Below are 27543 nucleotides of genomic sequence, written 5' to 3'. Positions count from 1 at the left end.
TTTACTAACAGAGAGGTTCACCAGAGGAATAACTGAAGGAAACAAAAAGTAAAAAACACTCTTTAAACTTAAAATCAGGGCATAGATCATCCTCAGAGAAGGTGGGTTTCTTTTTATTAATCCAGGATAAAAGATTATATGAATCTGGGAGGTAAAACTGATCCCAGGCATCCTCAGCCTTGCCCTGTAGAAACCGCTTCTGAGAAGGTGCCTGAGGAATCTCCTCCCTGACATCTGAAATTTTACTAGACAAAAACTGTACAGATTGTTGACAATACCTGATCATGTCATTGTTACACAGCTACTACTAACAGAGGATACTGGAATAACCACGTGGATAGAGTGGCAGTGTCCAAGACCTGTCCCTGTCAGAAGGGAACCCCTTTAAGTCCAGGATGGGAGGTTTACCAGGGTATACATCAGAACCAGTACTACCCCGAGGTGGGGTGAGGTAGTTGGGAGGGCGCCAGTCCATATCCCTTCCCTGTGTGCCTATTTGCTTGCCATGAGCACTACTATCTGTCACTCCATGCCTGCACAGCACCATTCTGTCAGTGTCTTTCTTTGTGTCTCTCAGAACCCACAATGCCAGCAGCCATTGCATTGAAGCAGCCAGGACGGGTGTCGGAAGCGCCCATTACGTTACTGATCTCTCAGTCTCCTGATCGGTGCGTCTTGATACTGTGTGGGGCTTTTCTCATTTTTTTTCTTTCTGCTGAACTGCTGTACTGACGTGTACCAACGTGTGAACAAGAGCGGGGCAAAGCAAACAAGGAGGGAGCCAACGGAATGCAAACCCTCCAGTAGAGGGCTTTTAAAAGACATACAGCTGGTAAGCTCCCCGGCCCTCCCTTCTCCTCCCCGATCCTCCGCTTGTCGGCAGGGGTGCCGTTTGTCCCAGCCCGGGGAGTGGGTCTAGAAGACTGCCTGTAAGTTGCGTGCAGTACAGTGAGCGGGGCTGCAAACTGTTGGTGATGACATGCCTATCGAGTTGCTCCCTTGCCGCTCCACTGTGCCCTCCCCCCACCAACCCTGTGGTGTCTATTATAGTTAGGCACCAAAAGATAGGAGCATGGCCCTACGCAGTCACTGCCTTAAAATAAATTGTCTCCCTTGGAATTTTTGTGGTTGCAGCAAAGGGCCAGGAAAGTGTAGTTCTCCCTGCTTGTGTGGTGGCTAGTGCCAACCTTTGAGCAATCTGCGCCTTCCGTAGAAAACTCCGTTCTAATGTGAACGCTCAAGGTATTGTTGCTGATGTGAAAGAAAGGAGAGCTGCTTTGAGATCGGAACAGAGCAAGATTACTGACTTCTTAAAGCCAGCTGTTCCTATAATTGTGGAAAAATCTACTATCAGGTTGAATGAAGAAATGAACCCAGTAACAGTGACGGAACTGTCTATATCAGATCCAATCAACAATAATTCCCTTTTAAATATGTGTTCGAGTCTGCAGTGGGATTCAATAGGAGAGTTCCCACAATTAACCCAAAATGAACAGTGTCAATGATGATCTTAGATCTGGCACCATCATCAGCATTGTACCCAGTAATTACTTGAACTTATCAAAGTCCCCTGACCTTGTTAGAATAACCGAAAGTTTGTTTGCTTCTTCTCCGGCTAATGATGTTTCCTATAGTACTTCCGATACTTCGGAAGAGGAGGTCCAATCAGGTCCTGAATCTTTAATTATATTGAAAGTGCTGTATGCCCTTTGTAATAATTTGTATAGGGAACAACAAATATAAAAGATGGGCATAATTAAATTAGTGGATGTTGTTTTGGCAAAGCCTGATGATGGGCAAGCACCAACAGAGGAGACCATTGAGGATTGTGTAGATGGATTATAGAGCTCGTCTACTGAAGCGGCGGCAGAACTGCTTTCTGAGCTGCAGCCCGTAAATAAGGCCAGAGAAGAAACCAAAGGCGATGCATTAGACGATAGTGACATAGCCACAGTAAATAACTCATTAGTGTCTAATGTTACATGTTTTATCCATGGCACTAAAACAACAAGGGGACTAGCCAGGAAAGCACAGCAGAAAAGGCATAGAGCGGAGGTCATGTGAAAAAAAGCCTGTCTCAGAGCTACTAGCCCTGATGTTAACATCAATTTTTTTTTTCTTTTTTTCTCAACTTTTGTGCCCGCTGTCTTAACACTGCCAGTATTTATCTCGAAGTAACTTATTATTTCCTCTCGCATATCCTCCCTGAATACGCTGTCTTTAAGCGCCTCTGCACGCAATCGCCATGTGGGTATTCTCCCCCTCAGGGGTCGGTATTGCCACACTAGTATCAGTGGCGAGTGGATCTGAGAGGACTCTAGCTTTATATTCCGCCTGCGGTATTTCGGTCAGTAATTCCTGCGGATGTTAACATCAATAGTATTGACCACCTAATTGCAACTACAGAAGAAGCGTCAGCAGCTAAATCTGATTATATCGAAAACTCTAACAGATTTAGACCCCAGTAATATGAATACGCGAGTAACTTTGGACAATTGGTTCCTACATAAGGAAACTCATTTGCCATCAGTGACTGACTCAAGAAAAAGGAACTGGAATGAAAAGGATGCCGATACTCAGATGATTACTAGTCAAGAGTCAGAAACAGTAAACCAAGCACCAGAACATTTGAAACAATTGATTAACACACTTGAATTGCAACCGAGGATAGTCTGTATTTGAATTGCCAGCACATTTTAGAAATGTTAAACTGTGTGCCACAATTACATCTTATTTCTACAAAGCATCTGGTTTTAGTGGAAATTCCTATGACGCCACAAGAGGAGAACTGGGCGGTGTACATTGCCTATTATTTCTGAATTGGTAATGGTGAATTGAACATTCTTTTTAGATTTGTCTATGAACTTCAGAGAGTGCCTGACAAGCCAACTAATTAATAAATAATAAAGAATAGAGGGCCAACAATTGCACAAGATAACCATACAGTAAAAGAACTTGAAAGCATTATTGGTAAAGTTGGCCATAGCATTGGGTGATCCTATTGCACCACTTAATGGCACCACACATCCCCACGGAAAACGTGGGTGATGTGTGATTTGACCAACAAAGAAAACTTTAGGACATTTTATTAATTACTGTAAGGAATAATAGAGGTTTCAACTCATTTACTAAAAATCCTCATGGCCATACCTTACTTTCTGGCTCTGATATATCGTTTCTATACAAGAATCTTGACTCACTCATAACTACAGCCTGGACGGCTACCAAATAATTCAGAAAATGGCGAAAAACATTTGGTTGCTAGAGCCATGGCTGGTTTACTTACAGGTGCTAGAAATGCAGTATCTCTGAAGGAATATGGACCCAACACTAATAATCAGTATGTTTTGGCTGGAATACGAACCACAGAGCCGGGATACCACATTTTGATAATTAATGTCTATGTCCCCTGGGAGAATTTGAAACCACCAACATTGTAACCTACATTGAGTGGATAGTCAATGATTGGCTCCTTACTAGTCTGCAGGGGGTCTACATTGATGGGGGAGACTTTAACTTTCAGAGATACCCATCTAGACCTATAAATAAGGAACAGGATTAATGTTTTATGGTTAGTAAAAACTGTCATGGGGTTGTAGCCTTAGATTTTGAAGTAGGAGGATGTTTTATGCAAAATCATTGGGAAGCCTGTATTGCTAACTTTGCGATTAAACATTTGTACCTAGAAATGTAAGCTGGTGATCCACCTCTATTGGTTGAATGAGCTACAGAGGTACTGGATAGACTACATATTTGTTGAGAGCAACCGGTTTAAACGCATTGATACATTTGAATTAATCACCAATATTGCATAAGAAATGGCATTTAATAATTTATTAAAAGGCCTGTAGAAGTCATGGTAGGCATTTGTACTGTAAATAACACAGCTAACAGGCTGATATGGACAGAAAATATAGTAAAGGTTAATGAGGAGACTATGAAGACATTTGTAGATATAGAAAATGTGCGTGATTTTGATAAAATACTTGAAGTTGTGGGTAACAATGATATCAGAAGCTCTCACTCTGGCGCTATATATGATGCAACCATTGCCAATAAGAAGAAACAGTAGAATAAAAAGACCTGGTCTCAAAATTGTGGAAAGATAAAAAGCACTGGCTAAGCTTCATAGTAGTGCAGGGAGAGGGAAGAGGGAGAATGAAGAGAGAGGGAAGAGGGAGATGTGCAGGGGGGTAAAGGGACTGGGTACGTACTAAGTGAGGCCCCGGAGGGCAAGTGCTCAGAGAAAGGAAAGAGAGGCAGCTAGCGCGAAGGTGGGGGGTGAACCAGACTCGGTAGGCTAGTTGGGGAGGGGTGCCCGGAGGCAAGTGCTGGTAAGAGTGGTCAGGGGGAGACTGGTCGAAGGAGGGCCTGGCCCCAATACGGCTCATAAGGGGTACTGGCAACCAGACAGAAGCAGGTGAACCTAGCAGGGGAGGGGGAGCATGAATGAGGAGGAGAAAAGGAAGGTCTTGAGAAGCTTCTGGAATTTAAGATCCAGCTCAAGACGGAGAGGGGCAGGAAGGCCATTCCAGAGGGAGGCTACAGCCGAAGATAGAGATCTACCCGCACTCTCTGTTTAGAGAAGCATCTGACTTGCAGAGAGCTAGAGCTAGAAGTCTGAAGAATTGTAGCAGGGAGCTATTTAGTGAGAGAGAGTTGGATATGGAGTGGTCCCAGTCTCCAGAAAGCCTTGGTGCAGAGGGTCTTGAGTTTGATCCTTGCAGCCACAGGGAGCCAGTGGAGGGTTTTTAGGGCTGGAGAGATTAGGTCCCTAGGCTTGAGGCCAAGAATAAATCTCACAATCCTATTCTGGATTAGTTGAAGAGGAACGTAGGGAGGAAAGAGGCAGATTAAGGAAGAGGCTGTTGCAGTAGTCAAACCTAGAGAGGACCAGAGATCTGGAAACATTGAGTTTCTTGGGGAAGGCGAGGAAAGTGAGAATGCCTCTGAGGAGGCAAAGCTCAAAGTGAGATTTCTTGACAAAGTCAGCGATGTGAGGTGAGAATGAGAACGAGGAGTTGAAGATGACGCCCATGTTTTTTGCCTCACAAGAGGGGGAGGGGCCCAAGGAGGGCAGCCAGAGTGTAGGGGAGGGAGGATGGGCAGAAGTCCCAATGAGAAGGATCTCAGTCTTTTCGGCATTAAGGCAGAGATAGCTGGAAGCACACCATGCCTGAATAGCACTCAGGCAGTCGCGAATGAGAGAGGAAGGAGAGGAGGAAGAGGAGGGAAGCTTAACCCCTTAAGTGCCAAGGACAAGTTATCTCTTCCTTCATATTACCTCTGTAGTGCCAAGGACGAGATAGCTTGTCCTTTTTGGCACGTTGTTTTGAGCGATCCCTGTAAAGCAGGGATCACTCAAAACTGTAATCCAACCACCAGGCTATGTGAGGGGGAGGTCCTCCCTCACTGCCAGGGGGCTGGATTACCTTCCATTTCACGTTGGCGTGCGTAATGTACGCCGGCGTGAAAGTGAAAGTAATTTTCACTGCGGCAGCCATTTCGGGCTGCCGCAGTGAAAATGAAAGGTGAGTCTGCACCTTTGTCCCCCTCGATCTCCGGCTGTGTGCCTGTCTGAAAAAATCGTGAAATTCAGCTGTCGGAAAAGACTTGGGGTTAGTGGCGTTTTAGGTTATCTCCTTGGCCCCAGGTAGGTGCACCCACACATGTGAGGTACCGTTTTCATTGGGACACGTGGGGGAACGCGGGAAGGTAGGCCATGTGTTGTTGGCGGCGTGTTTCGGTGGATAAGCCGAGTGAAACGTGTGGAAATTGGGGTTTTTTCGCCACATTTCAGACTTTGCCAGGGTTTCTGGGTAATAGATTCTGGGCCGATTTGCGCAAGTCCGACCTCTGCACATTCCCACGATGTCCTCTTTTAGGAAATGCATGGGGTTCCCCGTTTTCCTTGGTGGCTTGAACACCCTAGGCCCATATCTGTATGGTGTGCCCGTCTGAAAAAATCATGAAATTCAGCTGTCGGAAAAGACTTGCGTTAGGGGTGTTTTAGGCTTTCCCCGTGGCGCCCAGGTAGGTGCACCCAGACATGTGAGGTACCGTTTTCATCGGAAAACGTGTGGGAACGCGGGAAGGTATTACATTTGTTGTGTTTGTGTGGTTTTCATAACTTTTCGACCCATTTGCTGGTGCCCTTTGTCACACAACCCTTTAATTTCCCAAATGTGCCCTACATTTAGTCGCTGCGTTAGGCACCATACACTTTTGTAACCTGCACAAGTCACCTACCCTTGAAAAGGTCCTCCTGTGCTCTTCCAAAAAATGTATGCTTGCCGTTCCTCACCACATTGGTTTTCCTGATTTACACATGCTAAGTACGTCTGTTCAGGCCATAAACATAAAACTCCTGTGTACCATGGCTCAGTGTTTGGCTTGTGGTATTACTTGTTTTGTGAAACACTACAAATAATTGTGATATCCGAACGGCAAGAGTCGGGGGGAATGTAGCGGAGCATTGTTTTTCTCAAAATTCATAGAAACCATAGCCGTACCAAGCCAACCATGTCCACCACATACATTTTTTTCGGTCATTTTCCTGCTTTTTCCCCAAACTATGGCATTTTCCCCTACCTATTTGTTGCCTGGCCTGCGCAAATCACCCCTTCCTAAACTTGGAATTGTGTCTACTTTTCAGAAATGTATGATGCCTTTCTGTCCTCCAATTCGGATTTCCTACCCATTTCTTCCATTCCGTCCACGCATGTCCAATTGGCAAAAATTGCCAAAATCGCCTACCTCTCACAAAACGGTTGATAACCACATCAAAATAATTATTTTTCGTTTCCACTCAACCGGTTCTTGAAAGCCAGGAAATTGAGGAATTCAGCACAGGAAACCATTTGTTCCTAGCTCTTACAAGGAAAAAACCACATGCTTCTTTGTACATCATTTTAGTGTCATTTTTTGAAAAAGCACAACATGTTCGCCTTTTTTGGTCATTTTTATCTCACCCCCCTACAGCAACCTAGGATTCCTGGTTGGCGTCACGACTGCCTACATGTGGGGAAAAAAAGGGGCCAAATTTGGCCGAGATATCTCATGTAACAAAAAAGTTACAAGGCATTGAATGGCGACATACCGAAATCACCAAAAAAGGCCTTGCCCCTGGGGGGAAAACCCATATTACTTAAAGGGTTAAAAGGAGAGTGTCATCTGAATAGCACTGAAAATTAGTGAAGGTGGAGATCAGATGGGCAAGAGGGGCAAAGTAAATATTGAAGAGCCATGGCAAAAGGCTACAACCCTGGGAGACACTGCAAGTGGAGAGTGAGATAGAGAGGAACGGGCCCAGTTGAACTTGGGAAGGCCTATTCAAGAGGCAGGAGGTCAACCAACCCAGTGCCCACTCTGTGATACCTAGGGTTTCACGAAGCTGATGTGAGGGTGGAATGGTTGACCGCGTCGAAGGCGGAGGAAAGATCGAGGAGGATGAGAAAAGAGGGAGAGTTGGAATCAAGTTTTGAGAGCAGGTCATCACGGGTGTTCAGGAGAGCACTTTCTGTGCATCTGGCGGCTCTGAAGCCCGACTGGTGGTCGTGGGGACAGCCAACAGATTCAGTGTGATGGATTAGTTGGGAGATGACCAACCTTTCCAAGAGTTTGCCCAAGAAAGGGGTAGTGGAGATAGGGAGCGGTAGTAAGCCAGGCAGGAGAGGTCTGCAGGCTGCTTTTTTAGGAGGGGGTGCACAACGGAGTGCTTGAGGGGTGATGGAAAGGAGCCAGTGGCAAAGGCATGGTTATAGAACTTAACTAGTGAGGGAGCGAGAGAGGCAATCTTGCCCATGATCGTTTTAGAGTAGCAGGGGAGCACCTGCTTGGATGAGACTTTCATAGAGCAGACTGTCTTAGTGACCTCATCCGGTGCCATGGGTGTGAAGGAGGAGGGGAAGGAGGAAGGAGAAAGAGGGGCCACGGGAGGCCCGGGTACAGGGGCTGGAATGGGGGTGGAGGGGTAGAAGAGAGAGAGAGTACAGCATGTCCTGTGGATAGCCAGTGTTCAGTGGCAAATCATGCATAATGCTGTGCAAAATACAGATTCCTGAAAATAATGGAATATATATATAAACTCTACACAGATGACATCATTGGAAAAACATGTATTAATTCTATTTTGGCTACATGTTGGGAAAGATACGCACAGGATATCTATATCAAAAATTGTTTAACTGATGAAAGGTCTTTCAAGGATATCTGTCAAGTCCCAGGGTATAATCGAGAGGGATTTATTATCACTGTTGTTGGTGTAGAGGGTGTAATCAATAAGCTTAGAGCATTGAGGGCACCTTACCCGGACCAAGTAGAAAATAAAGTGTACTAACGTAATCCTTGTGCCTGTGCAACTATTAATGAAAAGTTATTTAAACCGGTAACTTTAACTGGTGTAGTCCTGAATAGCTGGAAGAGGTATATATTGCTTCCTATTCATAAAAAGGGCCCTTCACAAAGTATTTTGTAATTTTCTATTGAAGGAAATACAAAAATTGAATAAATCTAACAAAATAATAGTATAAAGGTAGAAACAGGATTTAGAAATTGTACCAAAACGTTGGCCAATTTGTGCAATCTGACCTATTTAATTTGCTTGTTCTATAGCTGCAAACAAGAACCACTCCATATATGCTTTGCATACTACACCAACATTTTGATAAGGTTAATAGGCAGAAACTGTGGCAGAAGCTTTACAATGGAGGACTGGATCCTACTATTTTGCACTTTATAATGGCACTTTATTCTCAGACTTCATCTCAAATCCGAAGTCATGTGGATGGTCCATTAGGTGAACAAATCAGCACAAATTATGGATTGAAACAAAGGTGCACTTTGCCCCCTGTACTTTTTAATCTATACATAGCTGATTCTGATGACACTCTTAAAAAGATTAACAATTATCCCCCAAAAATTGGTCTTAAACAGATAAATTGGCTTTCCTTTGCCGATGACAGTCATTTTTGGCCGTACCCCCAATGAATTGCAACACAGTTTAACTGCACTTTATAAGTATTCTAAAGTCAATGATCCACTGCTTAATAAAAAAAAAATTAAAAAATGATGGTAATCAATGGGAACAAAATACGAACATTTTATATGGAACTTAGAAGGAATCACTATTAATGTAATAAAGAGCTACATGCATTTAGGTATCCCTATGTTTGATTCCTTTGAGCATAGATTACTAGCAGAGACGGTTAAAATGTATGTAATCAGGTAATTTAACTGCATTAGGTCATTTAATTCCCATAAAGGATGTTACTCAATAGAAGTTCTACTACAAATATTTAATGCTAGTATAATACTGAGCATTTTCTTTGGGCTTGAGATCTTTCTCGATAGTGAATCATGCTGGATAAAGATTCTGGAAGGCAAGTTATGGCGTAGCACACTGAGGTTATCTCCTACAATGCCAAATGAGGCCAGAAGTAATGAATTAGGCATTATAACTATGCAGACTAAACTGAAAGTACACAATAGTCTGCTTTATCTGCAGATGTTAGATCGGAATACGAATAGTGAGTCCCCTTATTTGAATACAATATAATATTGAGTAGTGATGACCCTACAGAAGCTATGGGAGGATGGTTGCAAGATATACTCTTGATGATCTGTCAACTGCAGTGGTGACAGCCAGTGGAAAAACGAAAAACGAAAGCACATTTTTGGCAATAAGGTAAGCAGCAATTTGAGACATTGTAGCCTGTGGCTACTATGCAATTGGAAAACTAGAAAAGAGGATGTTTCCACCTGGCAATTGAAATAAGGCTATGTTTGATTGCAGATAACGGGAGCAACATAGCGGGCAGCTACCCAGTGGGGATCGCCAACAGAGCTGCAACACTGCAGAAAGACGATTGGGCCTCATCACGAATTGGGCAGTACCCCTTAAATGCAGCAGTAATGGTATTACCACTGCATTTAAGGACTGGCTCTATCACGAGTTGGGCCCTAAATGGGCTGTTTTACCTTCAGCTTTTTTCTGGAGGTGAAAATCCCATTTTGAGCCCTGTTTTCAGCGCAATTACGGCCGGCTGTACTAGCATAAGTATTTGCTGCAAAAATGTCCATTTGGGTCCAATGGACCCAATGGGGAATGGGGATTTACCGTTAGTGCACAAGCCATGCTCCTGCGCTAATAGCGCTGGAACGGTTGCCGCTAACTCTACTACAGTTGGACGGTATTGCAGCCGGAATGCCGCCCAACTCGTAATGAGGCCCAGTGAAGGTGAGATATGGCAGTGCAGTCAGAGATACCTGAATAAGAGGTCTTGGTCTGCTAGAACCAGATATTAATGAAGGCTAAAATAATGGGCACAAATGGTGCCTTTGTCTTTTCTTTGTGATGTCTGGTCTGCATGGCCATGGAGAATTCAGAAAGTTACCTGATGTCTCAAAACTCTGCAGCCTCAACTTAAGATGTAGAAGAGATCAATCCCAATAAGGGACATTAGCTCACAGTGCTATGTGATGAGTATGGCGGCTGGGATGTACCTGTATAGGTGAATGATGCACACAATTATGTGTGTTTCCATAGGTGGAAGAGATCCCAAGTGGATTGAACTTTGATTTGAACACAGAACTCCTAAATTCACCGGCACATTTTTTCCGATAGGTAATTTATTTCCAATCAAGGTATTTTTGAGGTAGGTTAGTACCCTACCTCCCCTAATTTAGAAATAGCATTCATAGCAAATGTTTGTGTTCTGTCTCTTTTGGAGTGCAAGGGAAGATGTCCGGAGGAAGGTGTTTTTAGAATTTCTTTGAGAATCAGCAACTGTGAAATATGAACAGTGACCTAGATTTCAGCTCCTGAAGAATGTTCACCAATTTGAGGGCATGGGAACAGAAACATGTTGAGCTTTAGAAAGGACCTATGATTAAGTTAGAAGTCCTAAACCTTATCCCAGAGTTCTAATCTGTATTCAGAGATAGATAGAGGATTGATTGGGTTGAGAAGAGTCACTTAAGTACTTTATTAACATTTAAGGTTTTGAGAATGTGTATTTTGTAGTTGTTTTAACTATGTTATATGTAGGATGAATTGATATCATGTATTTTGCGATTATTTAATACAACTGGAATAATATTGTATCGCAGGAGGGCTACATGTTGTTGTTAGGCTTCCACCCTCCAGTATTTATTTAGTATGAGGCTTCTTCCCCGATTAACTACAATAGAGATAACCTCAAGTCTTACCGCTTTTTCTATATACTGTAGCTAGTTCGGGCATATGTCTGACTAAGACACACCCAAATTATTAGGAAGTGGTCCGGAGTTTCTCTGTTTTTACTGGATTGATTATTGCAGGCCACAATCACCAGGGAACGCAGGACCCATGTACAAAAAGGAGGAGGGACTCAAAACCCCTATTGAATATTCTGTACACTAATTCATAGAATTTAGCGCAGAAGCAGCGCATGCGGGCAGTGCAGGGAGGGAGCGTGCACCAGCGTGCGCTAGCTGCGTGCGCCAAAACCCATTTTCACGCACAGCGTATTCATGGATACTTATATCCATATCCAGCCGTGGCGCAGCGACCCTGCAGCAGCGCCAGTTACGCCCCCAACCCAGCCCTGTGCGCCAGAAACATCGCACAAATCCCCTACATGGCGCAAAGGCCAGTGGACCAGCATACAGCCCCCCCAACCACGAAAACGTCAAAAAACGCCACACAGCCCTCACGCACCAGCAAAATCACGTGTAAACCTCCATGCGCACCCCTAGAAATACGCGTACCCCGCTCGAACCAGCGAAATTGCGTGTAAAACTCCCCGCACACCCCTGGAATACATGTACCCCACTCACGCCAGCGAAATTGCGTGTAAAACTCCCTACGCACCCCTCGGAATATGCGTACCTTGCTCGCGCCAGCAAAATCACGTGTAAAACTCCCTGCGCACCCCTCGGAATATGCATACCCCGCTTGCGCCAGTGAAATCGCGTGTAAAACTCCCCGTGCAACACTCGAAATATGCGTACCCCGCTTGCGCCAGCGAAATCGTGTGTAAAACTCCCTGTGCACCCCTGGAATACGCGTAACCTGCTTGAGCCAGCCCAATTGCGTGTAATTCTCACTCCCGTACCCCTGGATTCACGCAGCAGTGTGGAGAGAAGCCACATGCACCCCCTGCAGCCAGACCCCTCCCCCTGCCCTGCAGGCAGACTATCCACCCTCCCATTGCCCCGCAGGCAGCCCATCCACCCTTCCCATGCCCCGCAGGCAGCCCATCCACCCTCCCCATGCCCCGCAGGCAGGCCACATGGCACCATGCACTTGGGAGCCCAGACTCATGCCCCCCCCCGCTGACCCCCTATTGACAGGCACCTGCCAGCAGGCCCTGACTCATGCCCCCCCAATTGACAGGCAGCTGCATGCCCCCCCAATTGACAGGCACCTGCCAACAGGCCCTGACTCATGTCCCCCTCAATTGACAGGCACCTGCCATCAGGCCCCGACTCCTGTCCCTACCCCCCATTGACGGGCACCTGCCAGCAGGCCCGGACTCATTTCCCCCAAACACCACGTCATAACAATATAGACAATACAGACCCATGGCCCTAATGCCAACCCAAATCCCACACCCCCACCCCCGCAGCACAAACACCCAATGATCCACTGCACCCACTCCCTACTCCCTACACCCATTCCATGATAGTCTGAAAAGAACCAGCATGCCCATCAACAAATGTCCTACAGAGCCACAGAGTGGCAACACATGACTGAGCCAATGCTCATGGAGACATGCACAAAAGAAATCATAGTAGACCAAACCAAGAATGAAGAATAATGAAATGTATTAAAAATAAAAACAAATGACAATATGAGAATCACACATGCAAATAAAGAAATAATGAATGCAATATGAAAAAGAAAGTGAAATCCAAGGAAAAATAAAAATCCAAAACATGAAAAAATAAAAGTGGTCCATCCCCAAAGTCCATAGAAATAAATCCCAAGATGAAAAGCATAAAAAAACATTACTCCATGTGAAAATAACAAAACTTAAACTATGTACATGTCCGTAATATTGAAAACAAAAGTCTGAAGGGTCCATTATCCCAAAACAAAAGGAAACCTACCTAAAACCCTATCTAAAATACAACTATATACAAAAAGTGGAGCAAAGTCTGTGAACTCCAAATAAAAATAAAAACCAAATGAAACCTAAACCTAAATAACTATATACAAAGGTGGTGGGCTAGTCAGATGGCTCACTTTTTGATGTCCCGGGCCAGGGCATCATCGAACTCCACGTTGATGTTCTGGAGGCGGGCCTCTTCCCTGGTCTCGAGGTCTCACAGGGATGCAGCCATGGCCGCCTCCAACTCCCTGCGAGTTGCCTCGAAGCACTCTGCCCGCCTCGAAGCCCTATGCATGGAGTTCTCCGCCCTGACCATTGTGAGCCATGCCCTCTCCGCCTGCCGCAGCTCTGCACCTATTCGCTGGCCCAACTGCTGCCACACGGAAGACACTCCCAATCCTGGGTCCTCCTGCCTGCCGGCCGATGCCTGCCCCGATGATGTAAAGGGCCCCAAGGCCACATGCCTCCTACGCCGAGCCTGCTGCCATCTTTCTGCTCCCTGCCACCGCCACCACGACTGCCTCCGGGTAGATGGCAACACCCGGGGCCGTCGTGCAGGTGCCTTGCTTGTATGTGCCTGCATATCGTCCGTTGCCAGGGGTCCAGTTCCTGGGGTGACCACCTGTGTTGGAGCTCAGACTGCCGACTGTGGCAGGGATGGGAACTCCACCAGCCTGGCTGCGTTGGTTGGGGCGGGAAGACGGCTCACCCGCCCCTTCCGCTGCAGCCGTAGTGGCGGACACGGCACCAGTCCCCTCTCTCCCGCATGATGGAATTTCCTGGGAGGGTGACTGGGCCTTGCGTCACCGGCAAGTGGAGGCATCCCTGCCGCTTTCCTCCACAGTGCCGTCTACACCCTCTTCTTCACTCGCCGCTATGTAAAGGGAGACATTGAACACAAGTATCAGGGTACTGTACAATAGTCCCCTAGACACAAAGCAATAGCACATGAGTGGCACTGTCAAACATCACTTCCATCATGTCCCTCCACAACACATGGATCAGTGCAGGCAACACACATGCAGGAACATGCATGGCACATGCAACAAATATGTTCATCCATGTCCAAGGCACCGTAGAAACATCCAATGGTGGCCTGAAACTCACATGGGACATGCTGATCACATGCACACACATCACCGGAGGATCATGCATATGGCCCTGTATACCCCCAGACACAGCGGATACAGGGATGACTAGGCTGTATCAGTGAATCAACACATCATCACGGACATGTGACATGCATCCATGGCGTTTACCAGTCACTCATACACTACTCTGACACATGGACATGTACACCATGCATGTCCATGACAGCAGCACCCATCTCTCACACCCCAAACATGTCCAAGTACAGACACAGGCATGCATACATGTGTGCATTCCGCATTCTGCTCTGCATGATGCATTGTAACACATACACCATCCATGTGGGTCATGCCTGACTGGACTCACATGCAGCACCATCATGTCCCTGCACACACACATCCATACATGACCCATGTCCTGCTCACTACTGGGGGTGCATATAGTAGCTGGCCGCCAGAGCGGTCAAGGGAACATAGGTGTGACTTGAGCACTCTGAATGTGCGCTCCACTATGGCCCTGTTTGCAATATGGGCTTCGTTGTATCTTACCTGGGGTGGTGTGGTGGGGTTCCATATTGGCGTCATCATGTGGGTGCTCAGAGGGTAGGCACTGTCCCCTGGGGTTTAAGGTAAGCGCGGATTTGGCGCACATTCCAGGAAAAACACGCGCTGGGCCTTCCATGAATCGCACGCGTGCAATTCGCACACGTGCACTAGCTGTTTCACGCTTGCGCCACAAATTTCGGCGCCCATTTATTCCATGAATTACCCACTCTGTTGCATGTAATGCCTCCTCCCTGAGGAAAGGAAAGGCATTGATTGGCCCAGCAACTGAGCTGAGGCAGAGGGCCAATGGAAGGGGAGGATAAAAGGTAGGATAGGAAACAGGAAGGTGTGTGTTGTTCAGGTGAGGCCAAGGGTGGAGCAGGGGGATTAAAAGACCTTATGGAAGAAGGATGCAGCAGAGGAGCGTGAAGATCTATTAACAGCATGTGCAAGGTGAGATATTGGTTGGTGGGAGAGAGTGGTACTTGTGTTTGAGTAAACATGAACGTTGTTTGTGTGAGACTGATAGAGGGAGAGTAGGGAGTAATTGATATGGTCACTGTGGGAAGGGAAAGGAGAGTGACTCTGGCAGTAGGTGTGGGGATAGTAAAATAGAAGTAGAGTGGAGATGAGGAGTAGTAGAGTAAAGAGGGGAGTAGCAAAGTGGAGAGCGGAGTAGTAGCAGAGTGGAGAGCGAGTCATAGTAGCGTGGAGTAGAGTGAGAAGGATAAAGCAGTAAGTCAAACCAGAGGTTGGAGGTAGGAAGTAGAGAGTGAAATAGGAGAGAGACATAAGAGGGCCTCAGGGGAAGGAGAGATGATGGGTGGACTAGGAGGGGGAGATTAGGAGGAGATAAGGGTGAGTGACAGAAAGACCAGGCTAAGGAGACATTTTGTGGAGCATCAGAAGATAAGGACAACACGGCAGGAGTGTCTGAAAGGCACAAAACACTTAAATTCTATCATGGGGCATCTTAGTGCCAGGGCTCTCTCGATTGTTCCTTGAGGAAGGTTAGATGGAAAAGACGTTTGCCGTTAGGCCATCATACAGGGATAAGTAGATACCGGTACTAGAGGTTCCCAATCTCTAGTGATCATCTCATGTTTTGAGGGATGCCTGGGATAGGGAGGAATGACTGTCTCTAGACGAGAGGCACGGCCCTTAGAGAGTCCCTTGATTCCGAAGAAGAAAAATAAATTCTTCAGGAGTTGGTGTGTTCTTGTGGTTATCTGTGACAGTAGGCAGACATATCACGGGCGACAATTAACATAACCACTTAAAACCGCGGTCTATCATAGTGTCTGTTAAAAATAAGCTTTGAAACAGTACAGCAATTAGATTTGTACTAGAAAATATACTTTCAATAATATTAATCAATAGATTCCACATTAGTTTTAAAAAACACAAATATCCATGTGCATAATATGCCACCCTATAGTGTAATTCTCTCCAATCTTAAGTATAAATAAGACCATCACCAAAACGTAAGAGAACCCAAAACAAACCAGTGTCAAACACTAAATAGACAGCAACTGCTAACTAGACCTGGGGGGATAGATCAGGGGCAATGCGCTTGTCTTGGAAACAAAGCCAAGCAGCACAGATTTGAAACCCGGTCTTGTTCTTAGATGCATGAAGCGCGATATAAAAATCAATTTTCATTTTGTTTAACTACCCTATACAGAAACATTTTTATAACTGTAGAATAAATGCCCAAAAATATTTTAAGTTATCATGGCTGTGCTTAACCATTGCTCAAACATATTAAAAAACATCTTGGGTAACCCTCAGACCAGAGGGTCTGTCTATGCTTCCTGAGCCGAAGAATGTTGATACGGAAGGAATGATTGCTCATATCCGTATTAAACATCAAACTAATATGCGTTTTGATGGAGTACAAAAGAGGCAGTGCTGCATTCCCCCCTTCACATATCTGGAGACATCTCTAAGCAATTTTTTGGGGAGGCTTGAGCATACTCATCCTAGTAGGCCTACATGTGGTCAGAGGGATGCAGAATGGTCCAGTGCTCACTGCTAATCGCTCCGCTCCCCAATTTGGTGAAGGGTTAGAAACAGAACAGATTTTCAACTGTCAACTTTTCTCTTAAATATAAAATAAGTGCTTGTTCTTTTGGTGGTGAGACTGTTTAGCAATTAAGAATATAATGGGCTAGTGTGCTGATAGAAGCATTTGAATGTCAAGCACTTTCCTTTCCAGATTTGTTGTGGAATTACATGCAGCTGAGCAGAATGTTCATCACATTTAACCTCTATGTGTCTTAAAATAGAGAGCCAGAATATTTCCAGCAGCAACACAATGAACAAAACAATCAGATTCTATTCTTTTCGAGACAAAGGTCTTCACAAATGGCAATCAATTATTTCACCTTGAGACGGTTCATTATAGATGTACCCACCAGATTAGGTCTGTGAAGCCTTTGTGCTGATGCATGATGGGAGAGGAACTGTTGAGCATAGACAGAATGCACTCCAGGTACAATAACTGCAACTGCTGATTTTCACTGTGGGAGAAATGCAGAAAACAGCCATCAGAAAACACAACACAGACACCCCAAAGCATTCGTTTAGCTTCTTATGAAATGTTTCAGCTTTTTAAGAACAAATGGCACTTTCTGCGTTTATTTTTCATTCTTGGCTGGTTTTTAAACACACTGTTATAAGCATCATACATTTAAGGATGATGGGTAAAGAAATATACTCAGATATTTGTACAGCTGGTAAATAAACAAGAATGTGTAGTCTTTTACAGGCCTCAATGACCAAGTGTGACAGATTTAAACATTTCACATTTAAACATTCTGGTGTTCAAGGCAAAACCCTCTCAGTTCTTTCACTCACCAACCCCCTACCTCGCCCAAAAGCTACATCCAAATGTAAACAAGAAAAACGGATAGCCTCCTGTTTCTGATAAACCTGAAAAGTATGATCTAAGAATTTAAATCAGACTCACTGAAAATCTCTGGTGTAGTGTCCTCTCATCTAATGGACTTTGAATGTATTGAGAATAACTGGACTCCCAAAAGTTTTGTCTGCTTGCTCTAGAATGATCTAGAATGCTTTGCCTCTAACCGCTTTCTGTCCCCTGGAACAGGCGAGACCTTGGTGACAAACGTCCTGTGATGTGCCTGAACAACTCTACACCTCCCATACACCACCAGTTAGAGAACTGCAGAAAGCGGTTAGGGTGGATGGGATGGGTGTTATGGAGCTAACAGCTAATTTGTCTGGAGCATTCCCCATGCAAATTCTATATGTTCAAGCTGTAATACTCGACCGGATTACAAAGTCAATGGAGGATGGTGATGCAATAGAAGGAATAAAAGACTTAGGGCTTCATTACGAGTTTGGTATTAAATCTGCTAAATTATTGCCAAAATCTGTTATCATTACTGCCACTCGGTCATGTGGAATTTCCATGGGATTACGAGTGGTGGCAAACCAGTGTAAATACCCATTATTGGAGCCCATAGGTCTCCATGGGGATTTTGTCAGAATGACCACAAGTGGACATTCTGCCATGGTAATTCCGCTCTATTATTGAAGGTGGTGAAGTGGAGGATTCACCTCTAGAATTTAGCTGGAAGTGAATCCTCCACTTTACCTCAGAATTCAGTGGTGCAGAAAAAGTGGCTATAATTCGACTACGACCCAAGAAAATGTTGATAATTGAATTACCATGTTAACGGAAGGAATACCCCTATTGTAAGGACTTGGGGATACAATATTAATAACGAAAGGGGGGCAGACCCAACGGCATAGCTAGTGAACAATGTTAGGTATTGTTACTTTTGTCCGACATTCAATGTCTACACAAATAAACTGTCCTTCAAGAAAATGGTCACCTGTTGGAGTGTGTGCATCACTTATACAAACAAAATTTAAATATTTCATCGCATGATAACACATTTTTAGAGAAAAGACTTTTTGGAAATATATCAGCAATACCTTTTATTCAAGCGTGCATCATTATTTGACTGTGCTTAAAACAAACAAACAACACAGATCCCTGCTGCAATATACAATCTGTCACGCGCAACATGAATTTAACATACAGCCTAGTTTTAAAGTTTAGGGTCACCTGACATTTATATCACATGCTGTGCAAACTGTGAAATTTTCTAGCAGCTGTAAAACCACCTAAAGTGCAAATAGTGCAACATACAAATTCCACACAACAAATGACCATAACAATGTGCAAAAACAAAAATGTAGATTTTTCAAAGAAAACACTGAATCACTTTCAAAGGTATAAGTCCTTGATGGGGAGCATCTTCCCCATTATTTCCACATATATCTTCTTAACTAGAAACAATTTCTAAAAACACCCTGAACCTTCGTATGGGAATAGATTCAGGGGCCTATTCACGGTCAACGCCACCCAATAATAGCCTATATCTAAGCAGGTACTGGGCATGACAAAAAGATGTAGGTAATTGCCTGCCTTCCCTCGATGTTTCAGCGTAGTAGATAATAATGCCTTCCTAGGGACCAAGAATAGATGACCCCTGAATGGGAAATACCAATGGTCGAAGTTACTGGTAGTGGCACAATAAAATGCAAAGGACTGTAAATAGCTGTATGTGACAGCACATTAGTCACTGACCTTCAATGACAAAATCAAAAGACTGGGAAACAGGAAGGGGCGAGAGAATACAGCTTGCTAAGATATTTAATCCTCATGTGCAGGAAATTCGTACCCCATTAAGGGTGCAGACCTATGAACAAATAGAAAGGGAACCCTGTTTACATTCAGGAAGCTCTTATCCCTATTTGCCCTCACAACATGAAACATCCTATCAAATTGGCCAACAATTTAGGAGATCTCATACCTGCTTAGATAGTTACTCCTGGATGAGCTACAATTAATCGGCCTTCGAGAGGACCCAAAAGGACCTAGGGAACCGAAGATACATGAAGTGCCTCCATAAGTATAACAAGGAGGGGAGGGGTCTGGGAATCTCTCTGCCAGCACGAACACAGCCCAATGACCTGTTCTTGGGTGAATAAGCCCTGGGAGAGACTCTACCAAGTCTTTAGCTAACTGTCCAGAGAAGAGATTTCCCAGCATATCAGTCTTTGTCCTGCCCAGACTTGGTTGAGACTCTCCCAGGGGCCATCCACCCAAGCACAAGTCAATGGGCTGTGTTTGTGCTGATAGAGAGTTTCCCAGACCCCCCTCTGTTTTGCATACCAAGTAACTTTGGGTCTCACCCTAAGTTACCAGGGGAATCCAGACGTGGACCCCTTGCTCACTGCTCTTAGAGAGGCACAGCTTCACCTCACTGATGATGCCCAACTATGCTGAAACACGTGTAAGGGGTTGCTGTGGTACTCTTGTTCAGAGGAGAATTGCCTAGCATTTCAGTGCTGGACTGCCCCAGGGCAGGACAAAGACAGATATGCAGGGACATTTCTTCTCTGTGAAAAGAACAGTGAGCTAAAGACTTGGTTGAGACTCTCCCAGGGGCCATCCACCCAGGAACAAGTCAATGGGCTGTGTTTGTGCTGGTAGAGAGAAACAACATGTAGTCTCTATGGAAAAAGCAGAGGCAGAAACACACTCCTCCTTTTCACTAGTTATCATCCTAGAAGTCTCAAAGAGAATCTCCCATATGGATAATATCTTAGGATTCGTAGACATTCTTAGAGCTGTGAAGCTCGCCACTGATCGTGTTCTGCCACACTTGCATTTTGCCTGACCTGGGTTCCTAATTTAGATTGCTACTTTGAAGCTCACCCCTGTTTATATTTTTCCACACTTGCATTCTGCCTGACTAAGATTCATAATTTAGATTGCTACTTTAATCCTTGCCACTGTTTATATTTGCCCACACTTAAGTTTTTTGCCACTGTGAATCTCCCCACTGCTGTATTTTGCTGATACTCTTGTGCTGCATCCCACGGAATGCAGTTGAGTCCCACAGCGGTCCTTCCAGCTGTTCACATAGCCGCACACATTTGATATGCACAGTACTATTTGAATATACCCTACCCGAAAGATACATCACCCTCGGCCTGAGCGCCACCACCCATAGAATACAGCTGAGTAGCATGCACAATTCGGCCCAGCTGTTCACATAACTTGACTCTCTTGAAAAATGGACACAACACCCGTCCCACACAGACAATATGGGCTGCTGTTCGGGACCTAGCCATTCCCTACTGTAAGGGGTCAGTAATGAGAGGCGGACAACTGCATGTAGTTTTCTCAAAGCAAGACATTTTTATTAAAGTACATGTTTTCAAATAAAACCTTGCTTCCCCTACTCTATAGAAAATTCCCTACCTACTCTAAAGGCTATAGGAACAACCTCTAGCATGGGTAAACTGGCCCTCACTCTAAACATTAAAAATACAAGGACAATTATAAGGCAACACAAGATAATAAACAATATTGAACAATATTTGGATGGTCTTCACCTGTCCTAGGAAAATTCCTTTCCCCGGGATTTTAAAGTGAGCTTCAAAATTGTAAAAGGAAAAGAAAAGTCTTGAACCAGTTCTTATCAGTTCCAAGTCCAAACAAAAGTTCAAACATAAATCCACTGGTAACCATTCTCTGGTTTTGGTTGAAAAGTACTCCTTCCAGTTCCAGCAAAGACAATATCACCAATGGCAATCCTGGTCATCTTCTCTTCAAAATGATTTGCCACTGTTCAAAAGAATAGGTATTAGTTCCGACTTCTCCATCTGAAACTTTACAATTGGTTTGGACCTCTGCAGTACATTTGGTATATTTTTCTGCTGTTGTTATTATGAGAACAGTCACTTTTGTCAGACAGTATGCTACTACTTCAAACCACTCCAATGTGACATCCACTGACAACTTGGTATACCACCACAGTTTACATACTTCAACCACTGCTCTACTTTGTACTTCTGAATTATCAGGCAAAGTCTGACAAGACACTTCAAACTCTTCAAGTAGGCAAAGCACTGTTCCCTTTAATGACATTCTAAAAGGCGGTAGCCTCTTTGCCTCTTCCGTCTGTCTGACTGCCACCAGGATAACATGAATCTGCCCACAAGACTAACTTGCTTTCAGCTTCAGCAGTCTATAGCATTGCAAGTTATGCAAGCGCCCAGCTCCCCTGCCCCAGTTTTACTCACACCTTTTCTGCCCATGTACTTAGCCAGAAGCTGTAATGACATTCTTTCAGTTTCAGGTAACTATGCCACACATATCTGAGGCCACTGGACTGTTGACAACTTCACAGATTAGGTGGATGGGTTTAAACAAGACTTGTTTTGGGAAATCTTTGTTCTTTTCAGTATTGTAACTTCTTGGGAAAAAAGAATGTAAATTCTGGATACAATACAAGGTTCAATCTTCACAGTGAAAACATAACTGGGCACACGCAACCACTCTTTAAGGTAGATTTTTAAACTTAAAGTTCTGAATATAATTGTATTCCTGTGTAGTATCGAGGAGGCAACTTCTGAATTCCTCTGGGAAACACAGTTGGTCACATGTGACCATCTTTTGATCCAGTTTTCACTTGTTATTACTTGTAAGTTGATGTCAGGGATACATTTCGGAATGGATTCAACAAGCATTCCTTCTGCACAATTAAGGACACGCGACCAGCTCGGTAATTCAAAAAGAGTTCAACAATGGATGTAATGGTTTTCTGCTTCTCACCCGAGTAACACAGATTTCTGAATAAGCGTGAGTGTTACAATTCCATTGTGAATAGTTTAAAGATGCTGCATAACCTTTACCCGCTTTGTACGTTACGCGAGTGACTTCGGAGCTGGTTACAGTTACAGGCAAGCTTGTGAAGTGAATCTTAATGCTGCGCTTCACTCACCAGCTTCAGTAACACTGCGGTTGCGGGTTGCTCTGCTTCCCTGACTTTGACTACTGCTACTACTTCAGGCTCACTTAGGACCCACACCCTTCTCCAGCACGAGTGTCTCTGGTCACCCACCGAGAGCCTCGGCTTGCCTTCTGCTTCTGGCCTCGGGCTTCGTCACAGCTCTGCAATCACAGCAACTCGGCTCACAGGGAAAACTTCACTTCCAGCAAGTCTTCCTCTGCAATACAGGTTTTGGGAACACAGGACCCTCTCAGAACATGCAGGTGAAATCTGCTGTCTCCACCTTCCGTCGTCCCTTCTGCGCTCCCACTTCCTTTGTGAAATGCCAGCCTCGTGCTTCGACTCTACTTCTACTACTGCTAGCCTTCCAACTCTGGCTCCAGCTCCTTCTCCTTCTTCCTTCCTGCTGGGGCCTTTTATGCCTCACATGTTTGGCAATAGGCTTCAGGTGTGAGCCATTAGTTTCAATTGCCTGACTCCTGAAATGGCTACTAGGCTTAATTGCCTGACCACTACATATACATACCTCTTCAGCCTTCTTCCTTGTTCCAGTCCCTTTAAGATTCTGGGATATGTAGTTTGTTTTAACAAAGTTTGTTTTTTCTGCTTCTTGATTATTTATAAGGGTAGATGTCATTCCCTTAGTATTTTTAACAGAGGGGCTGTGGCCTTTAGCTTTAATAGAGGAAGATGATTGAGAGAAGACAACATTTCCACAATCCTTTGTAGTGCACCCTTGGAATTGAGGAGCGCATTTCGTTTTAAATACCAAAAAGAGTCTTTCTTTTGGTATAGTATGTTTTGATGTTACAACCTTAGGGTTCACAACCTTCGATTTAATATGAGGTTGAGAGACATTAAAATGACAATAAGCCATAACCTCTTTTGGCACAGTGGTAAGAGTCTCCCTATCAGAGGAAAAATACTGTGTCCCATCCCCCGGAATATCCTCACTACCCTGGGCCCTGTCTCCACCCAGGTGATCGCTCACAAGTACACCACCCCCAGGGTTGGGATCAGGAAGCATCTGCCTTCTCCTTGCCTCCTGGAAGGAGACTTTAGGCAGGGTTTCAGTGAGGGATCTGCAGGATTCTTCACACTACCTACCTTTGATCAGGCAATACATGCACACACACATTTTACCGCTCCTCTCGCTACTTCTCAACTAAGACTGCAGTCTTCCAAAGGGTGTTTCTTCCTTACAGCACTTCTAGGCCATACCAATTGCAGTAGATGCTATACAAATGCCTAATAACAAAACATAACATAACATTCAGAGAATGAAAGACTGGAGTCTTCACAAAACTCTTAATACGCAAAAGAAAACATAATGCCAGATTCTCAACATTTTTGGCACAAGTGATGAGATTACTTAAACAATATAAGAGTTATCTAAAACTTGTATTCTGTACATGAGGTTTTGTCATAAACTACAGTTTCCCCAGGTGACTTGCATTACCCATCAGACCACACCCCATCTTACAAAGTTGCTATCGCTGCCTTTGAAAGTCTTCTTAAAGCAGCCCTATATTGGGCAACTCTATCGGAAGTTCACCCCTGGCTCCTGTTCTCCCCGGACATCCAGATGGCCCCATGAATGCACAAGCATAAGGACTGGGGCATTATCCATGAGTGGTGCCCTCAAAATCCTTTCAGAAATAATTATCTATACTTATAATGTGACCCACGCACTCCTGTGGAGGCAGGCCATTAGGTGGCTTCCTTCCTATTCTCTACCTGTGTGTTTTCATTCTGCTGCATATGCTTCCACTGTCAATGTAGGGTTCCACTGGAGGTTTGGGTTCACCTACAGATGATGCCATGGACAGTGGCACTAGGGGATCCCCCATGTCCTACCTGTTGGGCCTGTATCATGTATGGGTGGTTGCCCCCGGCATTAAGGGTCACCCCACTCCCATCCTCTAGCCTCTGACCTTTGACTTTGTCATACTCCAGCAAGATCTCAATCATTGTGTTTGGAGCTCCTAACTTATTCGTCAACCCTCTACTTGTTGCAAATCAAAACAAACAGGTGACTTTCAAGATGTTTTAAAAGTCGATAGACGAAGAAATAATTGATATTAAGGTACCCAACATAAAAATGTTCCCCATGACACTCACTCCGGCAGATATCAAAGACCCTACACCTACTAAATGGAGAATTAACTAAGACTTATGTTATTCGATCCCAGGAGTGCAGGTCAACATTGCAGATGTCATTGAACGTTTTTTCAAAGAGAACCACAACATTTGACTCCTTGCACAGGATTAACCCTGATGTCTTTCAAACTATGCTCCCATGATTTTCCATCTCAGTTATGGCACATTACAGTAAAGCTGCTAATTTAAAGGCTTCACGATTTGCAAAAGGAGCACTATAAATATAGCCTGCTTTTTAGCAAGTGGCCTCTTCATTTGATTCATAATGCAAGAGCTCAGAGATGGATGGGTTCAAACATTCCATGGAGATTAGTGGGCAGTTACTGAAAGATGAAACATAGTTACAATTCCTGCAATCTGTAGTAATCACCTCAATGATGGAATAGCAAGTGAATTGCAAAACTGCTATGCCAATCTATAATCAACTCCTGTCTCTACCTCACCTGAGAAGGTTTGCTGATGATTTGTGCCATTAAGTCTGTGAAGTCCCATGAGCAGAATGGCATCCCAGCCTTCAATAAGAGTTGTAAATTCTCCATAACACTATATGTTTGTGCTGTTTTTCAGCATTTTCCCAATGAGAGTCGTGTAAGGCAGGGAAATTATCTCTCTTACATGGCTAAATTGACTCCTGTTTTATTGAGCAATCAGGATCATGTGATATATGCTCTAGTCATGGTTAAAAGACAGTTACCAGTGCTACTAGGATCTACACTTCCTGATCAAAGTTCCTCAAGGGCAGACTCTCGTCAGACAACCAGAGTTAACTAAGTCCTGTGATCTCTGCTGCATCAGCCTCAACCTTTCTCAAGGCTTTCGTACACTGGATGCAAAGAAGTCCTGTGCCTACCTGTTTGGGACATTCAATTTCAGACAATGTCAAGAATGTAAAGCTATGATTGATGTTTCATTAACATGGTTAGTGCAATGTATAGATCACCCAGACAAATCATCCATACCAACGAGCAACTATTTATTTCAGTCTTTTTCATCGTACAATGTCGGGCTGCCCTCCTGCACTTTTTTTTCTTATTGACAGGAACCTCTCCTTATGACGTTGAGAAGGGCCATTGCAGCATATCAGGGTGCAGTTGAGGAATTCAAATTCTCAGCCTAAGCTGACGACCTTCAGCTTCATTTTGGCTTTCCTCAGAATTGTGTTCCTCCTATATACAATACCATCCAACAATATTGCAGCGCTACAGCACATCCCTCCAACATTGGAAAATCAGACTTCTCTCACATCCTCAGGGTTCTGGGTGTTGGATTTGGTCACACTGGTAGCAGTGTTTGTGTTTTCACATCTATTGGGAACGTACACAAGGTCATCAGAAGTAAACAAACTCTTCATGCAAGTGTGAAACTCAGGGCACACAAAGTAAAGGAGAAGTCTGAATCTACCATAGTATAAATTACAAATGTTGTAATTATGCTCTTTGTGAGGGACTAGATGGTTTCAAGAAGCAAGTCCAGTAATCGCTTTCTGCAGAGGTTACAAGTTGAGAGAAACAGGCCTTATCTCTTCTCAGTGGCTTGTTGTATAACTAGGGACAGACAGCGAATCTTCTGTGATTGAAACTACCAGAAATGCTCCACTGAAATTACAAATAGTTGTACCCTTACATTAAGAAATAAGGAATGTTGGTAATCTATTACAAAATTTTAACTAATATTGATAGCTCTTCAGATCTCTTTGCTCCAATTTCACACAAACATTGTAAAATGAAACAAAGTAACTGTTGGTATTCCCCCCCCAAAAAAGCTGCCAACAAATCGTTAATTCGGACACTGCTGATCACAGACAGCAGACTTATTATCCCTACTGTGTGAGGCACACAAATTGTGCTGAAATGCTGTACAGCATGCTAAATACGATATCTGTGTCAATCAAATCAACATAGCCTTGAATAAAATTGTATTTCAGATACTAAAGCACAGTTAGAATCCCCGTTAAGGCCTTCCTCTCACCTCCGAGACCGTCCAAATGTTTTTCATTTCAAAAATATGAACTTCATTCAGATTGAATGAAATGGTAAAACTACTGGGACCACTACTCTTTATTTCCCACATGATTGTTGCATGGGATACATTTCAGAAGATAAAGTTGCCTGCCTTTACTACTCTTTAAAGTGCAGTTAACCTACATCCATAGATTATCAGACAGTGTTCTAGTATTATAACCAAGCAATTTTTGTTTATCCTAAATGCTTCCCCCCCTGATGATGTATCTCTTAAAGCTTAAACACATGGCCTGATTAACTCACAATTAAAAAATCATCTGCCCCTGAGTGGCACTTCAGTTGTAGATGACTATAATGCAATCTTATAAGATCCTGTATGTCAAGATTCCAATCACTGCACTGGGAGGAAACGGCTACTCACAAATGGAAGGGGTGCATGAACTGATATTTTGCATCTCTTAGGTGGACTCAACCTGATGGATAATGGGCACTTGTTTTGATTCTGGCCACATGCATGGGACTCTGAGGGATTGATCTGGAGTGGTTCAAATCTTTCCTATCCCTCAGCCTTCAATCTGTTTGAGTTTGTTCCTCCACACCCCTCCATGCCTGTCGAGGTCCCGAGGGGTCCATCCTGCCTCCTGATTTATTCAATCTAATTGCTGCATCTTCATCTACCTGTATGCCAATAACACACAATTATAAATGGGTGTCATCTTCACCACCCCGGGAGATGTCTTTTATAAAGTACAGAGAAGAGGGGTTTGACCCCGTTCTATCTGCGCAAACAAAAAACAATAGATTCAAATGCTGTGTAAAGTGCAAAAGACTCTATGATTGCAATCATATTTAC

The 27543-nt window shown here is 44.2% G+C and overlaps 1 protein-coding gene across 2 annotated transcripts in view; it reads right to left on the bottom strand.

The window, feature by feature from the left end:
- ARFGEF3 (ARFGEF family member 3) overlaps nt 1–27543 on the bottom strand; it is a 1236769-nt gene that overhangs the window by 791478 nt on the left and 417748 nt on the right. For both annotated transcript variants that reach the window (XM_069608078.1, XM_069608079.1), the window contains exon 9: nt 17146–17250. In XM_069608078.1, the coding sequence (XP_069464179.1) occupies nt 17146–17250 (105 nt within the window). The remainder of the gene's footprint in view (nt 1–17145; nt 17251–27543) is intronic.

The sequence above is a fragment of the Ambystoma mexicanum genome, chromosome 4q, assembly GCF_040938575.1.
Source record: "Ambystoma mexicanum isolate Mex_15411 chromosome 4q, UKY_AmexF1_1, whole genome shotgun sequence".
In the NCBI taxonomy this organism is placed as follows: Eukaryota; Metazoa; Chordata; class Amphibia; order Caudata; family Ambystomatidae; genus Ambystoma; species Ambystoma mexicanum.
This window is presented reverse-complemented; position numbering and strand designations above follow the sequence as displayed.